Genomic DNA, 12,428 nt, shown 5'->3' on the forward strand with positions numbered 1-12,428 from the left:
GATTATATCAAATCTGAGGAGAGTCATATTCCTCTGCCACTCACATCTGCTCTCGTCTGACTGTTTATAGCCTGTGTTTCAGAGTGATTTTGAGTGAGAAGGAAAGGCGGCTTCTCTGCTCTCTTCAATCCTATTCAAGTGAAAAACACATTGATTCGCCGCTTATTTGCATTCACACATGTTATCGCTCATGCTTTCAGTATCTAGATCCAAACATCGGAACAAAACAGCAGATTTGTAAGTAAATTCTATTTAAGAAGCAGGAATTTTGAAATCATCTGGCATTATAAGGGTTTATCAGTGATGTCATTTATAATTTAGTTTACAATTATTAATATGCAGCACTTGTTGCATTTTATACATGTAGATACAAAGAATAAGGAGGCTTAGAAAGATAAGAGTTGAAGCTTGCCTGAGCAGTATTTTCAAGAGCTTAGCTGCTGATCTAACAATGTCTGACCAAGGTGAAACACTTAATTAGGTCTTAGATTGAGTCGTAAACTTTGTGGGAAGGAAAATATCATTCCATGCCCTTGGGAAGGATGTGGAAAGATTGTGGTCGGCATTAAGTGGTCTAAGAATAGAATGGACCATTGTTATGTATGACAGGTAGCTGCCATGTAAGGGAAGTCATTCAATATCATGTTCTGTTGAGAGCATCAGTGTATATAAATTTTCCTTTCAAACAAAATTGAAAGCTGACAAAAACTGCACTTGATTATAAATTCTGTGTGCTCTACTGTGTTGCTTTAAAAAATACTAATAAAAAATTTAATAAAATATAAAATGTAAAATATTTAATCTTTCACCAAACTAATTTTTAAAAAGATCCAAGTAAGACATCTCAGTATAACCCAGATATTAGTTGCAAAAAACAAGGCTTCAATAAAAAAAGAACATAAAGCCATACAATAACAATCTAAATAATTCTTTCTTTCTGTCTAAATAAATGCCACACAGACACATTAAATGTAGACACAGTTAAAGCTTTAGTGAAAGCAGCAGCAAGTATAGCTTCCGAGTTCATTCCAATAGAGAAATGTTTCCCGCCAGACAGCAGTTTTCTCAGTATTTGTGCACAGTCCATTTAAAGCCAGTCTCTGCTATGATATGTGTCATGATGATGAGATTTTTGCCAAACTAAAGGTAGTTTAGACAGCAAGGCAGGAAAACACAAAAAGGCGATGTTGTCTGGTTGCCAGTGGTGTCCAGCCAATCTTTTAGTATGGCTCACAGTAGTGAGTATAATAGCTGTCTGCAGAAATGAATTCCAGGAAAATGTGCAAAACGGCATCCAGTGTTTTTAGGAGGTGGCAGCAGCAAGAACATGGATAATATATTCTTAGCCTGTCCAATTTGGACAGTATATAATTGCCAATGAAATGTTTCTTTCATTTGCTCACTTCAGGTTCTTCCACATTGCTTTTAGATTAAGATTATAGCCTCTTTTAGAATTTGCTGGATCATTGTTTCATCCATTACGTAACACTGTACTAGCCGTTATGCAGGGCTACAACAGCAGCACACAGACGGTGCATGATACTACTGCCACAAACAGAAGAGTAATTTTCAGTAGTCCTGCTAGATTGTTGGTCAGATGCTTGCTGATGGTGACCCTTAACACAGCCAATGTGAGAAATGGTATGTTTTTATAGGTTCCCCAGTCACACATAGATAATCCTGAAGATTATTAGAATTTGACTCAGATATTCAACATTTTTCAGTTTTTACCACTCGTTGTGTTTTTTATTCATTTATTTATTTATGTATTTATTTATTTGTTTGTTTGTTTGTTTGTTTTTTGCTGTTTTTTAGGATTTAAGTAATGATTACATTTTTGTTATATTCACATATAAAATGGAAAAAAAGTTCAAAGAAAAGTTGCTAGAATTACTGTATAATGATGGGGGTTTAAAGGACTGATGGAATCTTATACAATTTTATGAAATTAATGTTTATTTTATTTTAATTAGATCAACTTGGGGTAAAACAGAGGTCTGGAGATGGTTGCATTCTTTGTTAAAAACAAAGATTATTCTATTGTGCAAAGATTATGGCCATAGTCAAAATCAATGGGCCCAATATTGACCCTTGAGGAACCCCTTTACTAACTGTTTGGACCGTTGATTTGTTGCCATAAGTACAGTTGATCTTAAACAGAGTCATTATTTATAATACTTTATTTAAATTTGCAAGCAAAAACACAAAACTCACAGAAAGCCAGTTATTACAAAGGAGCTTACCTTTCCATTTACTTACTGGTGGAAGGAGTGCGATGGACCGGAGACTTTACTAGCAGGCTGTTGTTTAGTTCTAACAATTTGCAAAATTTGGACACTAAACTATCAAGTATTTGCCTGATTTGTAAAAGTGTTAACATTCCTTCTACAGTCATACTTTATAGCTGCTTTTCAGATATGAAGAAATGGCAAATAAAATTCTACCTCAGTGTCTAAAATATGATTTACTTTTATAAATCAACCAACCAAAATTCTAGCATATGAAATCATGCTTTCATGTATTACTCATGATTTTCTGGTGTATATGTGGTAAATGTGACAGGTTGACCCTTTTCATAGGTGCAGCTTTTCATATTGGATGTTTAAAATGCTTGTGATGTACATGTGTCACTGCATTTTTTTTCTTCAAATATTGTAATATTTTTCATCCAGTTATCTATTTTTGTCACAATATGGCGATAATTAAATTTGATTAAATATAACCATGAACAAAAAAAAAAGTTTCCTGGAATACTCCATAGTCTGTCACTGTACCCATAACATATTGATTTAACAACAAATTAACCATAGTCTACTTCAATGATTCCTCAGACATCTTTTGTCAATAAATAAAACCAGAAGCTCTTGAATGGTTGCATCTGAGGCTGACATGTTTAACAGCATTATTGGAAAGGATGCATCATTACTAGCACTACAGGTGCATAATGAGCATCTTGGTTGTACTACTTCAACTTAATTAGCTTGTAACGGTATTACTTCTAATTAGATAGCCTAGTGATTGTCTTAAAATAATATAGATATTGTGTTCCTTTCCCAATTCATTTCATGTGTTTTTATGGGATATTGACTTGCAGAAACCTTTATTGTTGCTTTTGTGTTACACTTTTTTTTTTAAAGACAGGAAGTAATGCGAGTGTCAGATACATTATGCTAATGTGCTGTGAAATTATGGCATGTCTCTCCTGGGGGACAGTCATGGTGCACAAATTCTTCCCTCATAAGGTGGGAGGAGCATGCTGCACTGGGACGCTGCACGACGCAGGAGCAGCAGCCCCGTCAAAACCTCCAGGTCTATCTTCAGCAGTCAGATCACCGCTACACCTGTAGTGTCACTTTTAATGGCACGTCGCCTGGATTAAGAGAAATTAGGCTAAGCCCGAAGCAAACCATTCAAAGATGATCAAAGCCATTTGGAAGAATAGCGCTGGGACGACTTAGGTAAAGCAAGATTTTTAAAAATTTTATAAGGTTTTTGAAGGGGGGGAAAAGTTGTTTTGTAACGAAACGGCGCGATTTTCTATCTCTGCATGTTTGTGCGTAATGGATACCTTTGGGAGCAGACGGACGCATATGGTTCAGGTGCGTCAATTATTTCCAGGTGGAAAACGTTTAGTTATTCCAAAATATGTTCCCCTCGAGTGAGCAGAATTTTAATGATTACAGTTAGGATTTAACCTCCAGGGGGTTAATAATGATGGAATAGTTAAGGACTCCTCATTTTTGCCCTCTTAAATGATCAATTTAAACGTTTTCTTTCTGAAATTTAAACTTTTAAGAGATTATGATTGGTTTTAGTCAGAAAATGTCGTCCTTTAAAGGAAACCGAGCTGTTTTAGCGATTTAACATGCCCTATCTTTTACAGGACAAGGAGAGACGTCTTGACTGAAATTACGATGCATCTCATCGGTGTGGTCTTAATTCTGGTCGTGACAGGCATGGCAAAAGGTAATCTGAGATTTTGATCCTTACACTAAGACAACTGACACTGATACGAAGGGATTTGAGTGAGTACATTGAAAATTAAATCATGTCCAAGCCAGTTTACTCTGCGTGGGGGGCAAAAGTGTGACGGATTAATTTTTCATTGTTTTGAATGTTTTATGTGTCTTTTGATTGTTGACGCAAACATCCTGCCCTCCTTGTCCCTCACAAAAGGTTGGGAATGCAGCGCGGGGTGCAGTACAGAAAATGGGTTTTGTGAGAAGCCAGGGAAGTGCAGGTGGGCTATTAAAATTACCTCAAATTCCCTGCAGATGATAGCCTACATCATGTGGGCATTTTCAACCTTATTTCCATACATGTCACAGTAAATGGCTTTCCTTTACAAAATGGAGTCCTCCAGAGAAATCTGTTTTTTGTTTTAAACATTGTTCTATTAAGCTTTTGTGTCCTAACTCAAATGTTTCGTTAAAGCAGTTTTTTCTAATAGATTTTGAAAAAAAAAAAAAAAATCTACCAAGTTTAAAATGTTTTCTGCATTTTTAATCCAAAATTATTAACTGTGACTATTTAAATGTTTAACCAAATGTGGCACCAGAGAAGAAAAGTAGGCAGGAATGATAGTGATAATTTAGCCGACATGTTATAGGTTATAGGTAAGGATTATTCTTTTTTCCTTTTACTGTTGTAGGTGCAAACCAGGGTGGGAAGGAGAAAACTGTGACCAGTGCGTGCCATTCCCCGGCTGTCTGCATGGCACATGTGAGAAGGCATGGCAGTGTATCTGCAAGGAGGGCTGGGTGGGCAGCCTGTGTGACCAAGGTGAGTCCCATTAAGCTCCCCAGGCCGTCTTATCTCTATCTGTCCTCACCTTAGCGGCTAGAGTGAGTCACAAAGCTTTGGGGGCACACAGGTTGTCACTGAAGTAAGCTGGAAAATAAGTTAAGTTATTTCTACATGGTCAAAGTTAAGAGCATGACTGAGCTGAGTATGGAAAATAATCATGTTCAAATTGTCTCAAGAGGAAAACTGGAAACACAAATTAAGTACAAACATACTCATTATGAAGTGTCATCATTCACCTTTGTGCCATTAATCATAACATTTATCATGTTTTAATAAAACATCAAAGATGTCATATTGTGATTAGAAATAGTTGTTAAAGCAATCAAAAGGTCATATTTCTATTTCAGAAGTAACCTTATTAAATAAAGAATTCCAATGATACTTCGTACAGAATCAACAGTGAATATTGTCACATGTTGGCCCCTCAAGCAAAAGAGGAAACAAAGAGAATATTAAAAGACGACTTTTTCGGGGCGGGAGGGAGAGAGGGAGAGAATTTCTGGCTCAGTTTGACCCACTTATCAGCACAGATGCCGCATCCCATATTCTGTTGGAGCATATATGCTGATCGTCTGTGTGACGTGTTTGGTGGTGTTCTCGGTCTTGTTCTTGATGACAGGATGCTGTTGTCATGCTGAGTGAAGTGAGAGGGGGAAAACGTGTAGCAACACAAAGAGTCACAGGGAGATAGAGCTCACATGATCTAAAAACGACATGCTTTTTTTTCCCCCAACAGATACTCGCCTGTGCTCATCCAGGCCTTGTGCCAGTAATGCCACCTGCATAGAGACAGGGGAAGGAGGATACCTTTGCATCTGTCCCCAAGGCTATGCTGGGAAAAACTGCCATGTGAAGATGGAGAATTGTCTTTCAAATGGGTACCAGTCATTTTTTTACTTTGTTTCTCTAAATACTGTTTCTTTGCAGACACAGCCATGTTATTTGAAACTAAACTCATAGATATTTCATAGTATTTCGGATCATAATTGCAAAGGGAGCCCTATCCTGTGGCTAAAACATAAATGTTAATTGTAGTGGTGGACAGTAAACAGTCTGATTGAGATTTTTAATGTGGTGTTAGCACACTTATGAAAGAACAACAACAAAAAAATTGGGATATGTGGAACCTTGGTCTTATCAGTATTAAACAGAACAATAGTAATCAAGCATCAATGTTGCCCAGTGTGCAATCAAAGTAAATTGTTGTAGCAAGATGACTGATTGCACTGACTACATTTGGTTCTGTTGGAGACTTAAAACCAAAAAAAAAAACACAAAAAAAAAAAACAATCAAGGGGGGTCTGATGATATTGGCTTCACAATCATATGGAATGCAGCATGATCATCATAATCTGCAATTGGGGTCAAAAAAGTGTTTCTTTTTTGCTTCCATGCTCAAACACAATAAGATTTGATGCATGAACTGAAACTGTAAAGAATCTATGTTGGTGGAAAATGTAAGAAAATTAAAGCCATATTTTTCATGGATAGTGGCTCTATGGTACTGCAAATGGAGAGACAAAGGTTTATGGTGCAGATTGGGAACAATATGGGGAAAAATCTATATATGCAAGCACATATGAGGTGAGGTGACTCTGCTACTTGGAACACACTCAAGAAGCTGGACGAAATGCATTAAACCAGCAGTTTTCAAAGTCGGAGACAATAGGCCCTCTCTTAGGTCTTTTTTAAAAATTGCATAACACTCAACCTTTTAAAGCTTTGCTCTAGTATCTGGATGACTAGGATCATGATTATGATGTTTAATCTTTTACACAATTTGCAAGTAAGTCAAGATGATGGTATAGTGTTTTAAAAATCTAGACTACATTAAAAACTTAAATGCATAAATAGACATATTTCATAAATGGAGGTTTGCTCAGGCCGACTGGTGAATTCCAGTCTACGCTTTGCTCTCTTGGCTTCACCTCTGAATTCACAGCATGTTTAGAGGTTGATATCTTGTAGACATTTAGGATAATTGAGTAAAAAGAGGTTCCTGGCTTACTTGGTGAACAAATAAAAGGTGTTTTAAAACTGATGTCAAATGCTTGATTTAAAGACGAAGTGAACTGCAGTCTGTGGCAGCCACAACAGTAACTTGATTTAAGGAGAATTCTTTGGATGTTTAAGGTGACCTTTTTCTTTAATCCAGGAATTGTAAACCATTGCAATCAGATAAAGCAAAGTTTGATTGATTGTTGTTTTTTCTTTTTTTTTAAAAAACCCAAAGTTTCCTTTGGGCATGCTGTAAATTTTTCTTTCATGTTGAGTTGAAATGAGTTCATTGCCCAGCAGCCATGTCAGTGTTTGTTCCAGGTTGACAACTAGACACATTTATTCAGTGGGTAAACGTGTGGACCTGGACAGAATCATAAGCCACATGCTGCTTCAGTGGCTCTAACCTTTAAAGGCAACATCATTTGACAAGGCTGTCATATTTCAAAACCTCCATCATACAGTGTGACTATCAATTCAGCTCTTTGCCAACAGGAAGATCGTGATATGTTCTTGACATCTGTCAGGATCAAAATAATTTGAAAGGGGCCTTCTCTCACATATCATAGGGGAAATATCATTAACGTCAGTATGTGGTCTTCAGGGGGTAAACGGTCATAACCAGGTTCTGTGCATCTGCACATTCACTTTGATATAATGGCTGCTACGATAAAGTGTCAAATCTCAGCGTGAACTTTAACAGGTTTGCACCAGTACTGACAGAACTGTGTGAGATATAACACATATAAGCTTTTAACACATTGTTCTAAAATTGCAAAGGTTTAAAAGTAATTTGACACTTAAATTAACTTTTTTGTGTGTGATAGTTGCCTCATTTTAGGTAATGCTTAAAAGAGCGCACATAGCTCAGTGGATTTAGATCAGACATTTAAATTTAGATGGCAATGTAATGACTGTGCAAGTGAAGAAAATTGGAAGTAAATATGCAGCTGGTTTAAAGCAGGTGTGCACAAAGAGGAAAATAAATGATTTGTGAACGACAGAGGATCATTTCTCTGATGAAGAAAGATTGATATTGTGACCACGCTGCGAGTCGGGAATGCTCTCTCACATTAAACTGACCACAAGATGTAAAGTTCTGACTGATTTTGTACTTATTTGGTGAATATAGCTGAAATATATAAAACTGTTAAATAAGCAGTATGTGGAAAAAGAAAGATAAAACCTTAATTTTCTCCAAGCTCATGACATCTATAACAGAAGCTGCAGAGCAATCCTGTAAGCAACCAAAATTTCCTGTTTGCTGTACAGATGAGGGTGGTCCCTGGAGGAATCCTCCTCCTGCCCATCAGAAAATGAAAGACTCTCTGGAGATGCAGCTTGCTGACATGATTCTAAACTCTGAACCTGTCCATGGTTTCTCTGCCAGGCAGCCTTGTTATTGACTTGAATGATGCACCTAAAATTCACAAGCCAAAAATAATTGGTAGTGAATCATCAGCTGCTCGCTGTGAGACAACTGAAGCCTGACATGAACATGTCTCATTAATCATCTCATGTCTGAGGTAGAGTTGTCTAAAACATGGCAGGCTTTTATTTTCTTTTGACTAGCCGAGACAGGGTGTGAGGGGCTTGTGTAATTATGCAAAGTACTGCTGGAGATATTGATTGGTTTCTGTGTTGGGGTTTCATCTGTGCATGCACTTTCTTAAGCATGACTGCATTGATCAGATATGCTTCACAAATTTATGCAAGTAGATGACTTCTGAGCCAAAGCTGAAACTTCTTTTATTTATATCTAGTCAAGGGTTCAGATCTTTAATTTGCAGAAAATTGGCCAAACTGTTTTTCATTAGTGCTGAGAGAAATCACTGAAGCCAGTCTTAGAATACAAATGAGCATCATTTTAGATGTGAGGCTGTTCGAAACAAAATTTGATTGTTGGCAAAGATTTTGAAAATGTTGAATTAATTTTTCCAGTTTTGAACCCGTCGGTTGAAACGATTTAGCAAATTTTATTTGTCGAATGAAATGTTAAATTCAATATTTGTAAATTCATTTAATAATAATAAAAAAAAGACTATTGAAAATGAATGTAAACTGAAATGGTCTTTGGACATTTAAACCAATGTCCAAGTAAATTTAACCTGCTTTCAATTCTAATGACTAGTAGGAAGCAGTTTTGTTATACAGTAGAATAACAAAAAAATCTGCTTAGTTATGAATGTAATGTATTTGATGAATAATCTGAAATCTGTAAGCAATATCTAGATTTTTTGTAAATCTGATCCATCTAAATATATATATATATATATATATATATATATATATATATTTAGCTGTGAGAACTTCCTGAAAGCTTATTTTATTGAACAATGTTCCTGTATATTCTCCAAATTCAACAAAAAGCCGTTTTTAGCTTAATGATCCAGCAGGCTACTAAAAAGCTGTTGATGAATTAAGAATATTTTTTTCAGCCTGTTCAGAAACACATTTCATCTTTCTGAAAACTCAAAATTCAGAAGGTTTTAGATTAATATTCTGCTAAGCATTTAAAGAGAGGTTGCATAAGCAGACACATTAATATTTAATTGAACATGCCCTCAGAACATTCTGAATTATGGATTTGTTGTCTGATTAATGTTTATCTTTTAAAATCTATTCCTAGGACTGAGTCCATTTGCTTGTTGCTTCTCTGCTGATTTAGAAGGACATGATAAAATAAAGCCGGGCAAAACTTGAGTAGTAGAAACACTGTTTTCTTTGCATTAAATTACCATTGTTTTGTTCTGTCCTTCAGCTCCCCTTGTCAGAATGGTGGCAGTTGTATGGATGCTGGTGGCTCTGCAGCCTATCCTTCCTGTTTATGTCCTACTGGATTTTCTGGAGACAACTGTCAGATCAGCATTGACAGCTGCCAGCCTAACCCCTGTCTCAATGGTGGCAACTGTACAAACCATGGCCTGGCTTTTACATGCGTCTGCCCAACTGGCTTCAGTGGTTTCACTTGTAATGACACCACCAGCATCTCTCCCTGCACTGGCAGACCCTGCGCCAATGAGGGAATGTGTGTCGTTCAACCTGATGGAACCTTCCGTTGCATTTGCCAGAAATGGTTTACAGGTTCTACATGTCTCCTGCATCACAGGCCAAGAAACAGATCCAAGCCAGTTAATGCCAGGCCTGTGGACAACAGAGTGTTTGCTCTGACACCACAGCACTACTCCCTCCCTGCACACGCCTTCCACAAGCTGCTTAGACCACCAGAGAGAGACCTGCTCAAGATCACCCTGAAGGAGACCGTCCACTCGTCTGGCATCCTCGTCACACACGGTCAGCTGGTCTGCTTCGGCATGCTGGCCCTGCTCACCTGCCTGGTTATCTTGGGCACTACGGGGATTGTGTTTTTTGGCCGCTGCCAGACATGGCTTGCAAATGCAAAGTACAGCCAGCTTGTACGGCAACAACGGGAACACCTGCTGAGAGAAGTTGGCAGCACGAGCCAGGAAGAGCCACAGCACTCTGTAAACATCATCCTGCCAGAAAAGATTAGACTCTCCAGCTTTGGGAGACACTATACCTCCATCTGATTAAAAGGCCTTCTGTTCTTAATGCTCTATGAAAGGAGTCAACATGGTTTAAAAGTGTCACAATGCCAACAAATAAAATATCACTAATGTACGGTTGTGTTTACAACATGGGAGACACTGGGTTGCCATGGATTATGTTTGAATGTATTATGTTCTGGACCAAGTGGACAAAAATTATGCTGGAATGTAAATGTGTTCATCTTTCAATCAAACAGCTTACTGGCCATTAAAATGTATAAAGGTTACATATAATTGTGTGGCATTTCTTAAGCTTATTTTAAATTTAAAACATGGTTTTATCTCTTATGTTGATTTGGGATAAAATGGAACTAAAGTTGGAGACAAATTCTTCTTAATTAATAGTAGATGGTAACAGAGCATGCAGTCAACACAATTTTTTCTTCAATATTGTTTTTTTTAATTAAACCAATTAGTCACGCCTCTAGCGTATTCCATGGATAAATTGTGTTCAGATGTTCTAATCATAAAAGCTGTAACAATTAACCAGAAAATATTTTTGTTAATCACTATATCATCTACTACTTAGGGGCTGAATGCTTTTTAAAGTAATTTCTGGACGAAAGCTAAATAGAGAACTAGATAAATAATGAGAACAATTAATTGTAGCCAACGCAACATATTGTAACTGTACCATGCCTTGATAATTCAAAAACAGTATTGTGAGTTTGTACAGTAATGTATATTTATATGGAGATCGTTCTTGTAACTACAGAGCAGGTTTTTTTTGTTGTTTTTTTTTTTAAATTGGTGTGTTTCTCTTGCTATTGAAATGTAATTTTCTTTCCCCAAAACATACTGGCTTTAAAGGTTTCAGTTTAGAGGCCGAGTCGGACATGAGGAAAGAATTTAAAAAAAGAAATGCTCAGATAAAGCTGTATTGTACTATGTTGTGTATTAGGAATATTTATTCTGAGATTATTTGCTGTGCTTTGGTCAGAAATGTCTCATTGTTTTATTAATTTTAATAAAAATTGTCCATCTGTCAAGTGACTTACAGTGATGTCCTATAACACCCTTGCATCCCCCAAGGTAATTTTATTATCCTTACCATCACTCTTTGTTTTTTTCAGATATAAATTACATCTGTTTCACCTGCTGTTGGCTTAACAGACACAAATCTTTGCCGGGGTAACATGATACACATTCTAAAGCTACACAATACACAGTTTCACAACAAATGCATCACCTGATCTGAAGTCAGCAGAGCACCTGCTCTCCTACTCTGGGATGCTTAATGATTAGATCCTTTGGGCCGTTTTTAGTTATTACCAGCAGAATAATAACATGGACCAAGTCTACACTTCTCCAGAATGAAAGGAAGGCTGGCCAGTTAGCTCAGCTAACAGTCTCTGTCTCCACCTTGTGGTTCATATTCCTTTTTTTTTTTTTACCATTTCAGCCATGGCCCTGTTAGAAGATACAACTGCATCACTTCATTTGGTTTTTGGGGGGTGGATGTCATACATCAATTTTTAAAAATGTGTATAAAGTATGTGCCTGACCTTGCCTTATTTGTAATATCACATACAGCATAACAGGCTGGAAAACACATTTATAGATAGTGAATGACCCTACTCAAGAAACACAGGGCCCTAAATTTATTCCAGAAATATACAGTAAACACAAAATATAAGTGCAAAGAAAGAAGATACTCAGAAAAGAAACAAAGAGCTTCCAAATGAAGTGATTTAATCTAACCAGAACAACCACAGAATGGTTATAGTCAGATGAAAAAGACAGAAAAATAGAGGCACAACAACCACAAAAGAAACATATGTCACTTAAAATAACCTTAAAACAACAGGATTTAACAGGATTAAATATAAGCTGAATGACCTGAATCATTTATGCAAAATAGCCTCAAAAACAACTAAAATGACAAAACAATGGAAAATGACTACAATGTGAGAAGATCAAGAAATAAAAAGGAAAAATCCTTTAGAGAAACAAAATGACCCAAAAGTGGTGTCAAATAATACAAAACATCTGCAAGATATACAACTGGAGTCACACAAAAACCATGGATAATGCTGACATGCCTCGTGGTTGTTT

The 12,428-nt window shown here is 36.8% G+C and overlaps 1 protein-coding gene across 2 annotated transcripts; it reads left to right on the forward strand.

The window, feature by feature from the left end:
• Nucleotides 1-3,239: 3,239 nt before the first annotated feature.
• Nucleotides 3,240-11,236, forward strand: LOC121631829 (protein delta homolog 1). Of its 2 annotated transcripts, XM_041972921.1 has the most exons (7): nt 3,240-3,458; nt 3,581-3,599; nt 3,884-3,966; nt 4,177-4,240; nt 4,652-4,782; nt 5,543-5,684; nt 9,566-11,236. In XM_041972921.1, the coding sequence occupies exons 3-7, from the start codon at nt 3,915-3,917 to the stop codon at nt 10,353-10,355; spliced, it is 1,179 nt and encodes a 392-aa protein (XP_041828855.1). In that variant the 5' UTR covers nt 3,240-3,458; nt 3,581-3,599; nt 3,884-3,914; the 3' UTR covers nt 10,356-11,236. The 2 variants fall into 2 exon arrangements, with proteins under 2 accessions (XP_041828855.1, XP_041828856.1); XM_041972922.1 differs by lacking the exon at nt 3,581-3,599.
• The last annotated feature ends 1,192 nt before the right edge of the window (nt 11,237-12,428 follow it).

This window comes from Melanotaenia boesemani, chromosome 20 (assembly GCF_017639745.1).
Source record: "Melanotaenia boesemani isolate fMelBoe1 chromosome 20, fMelBoe1.pri, whole genome shotgun sequence".
In the NCBI taxonomy this organism is placed as follows: domain Eukaryota; kingdom Metazoa; phylum Chordata; class Actinopteri; order Atheriniformes; family Melanotaeniidae; genus Melanotaenia; species Melanotaenia boesemani.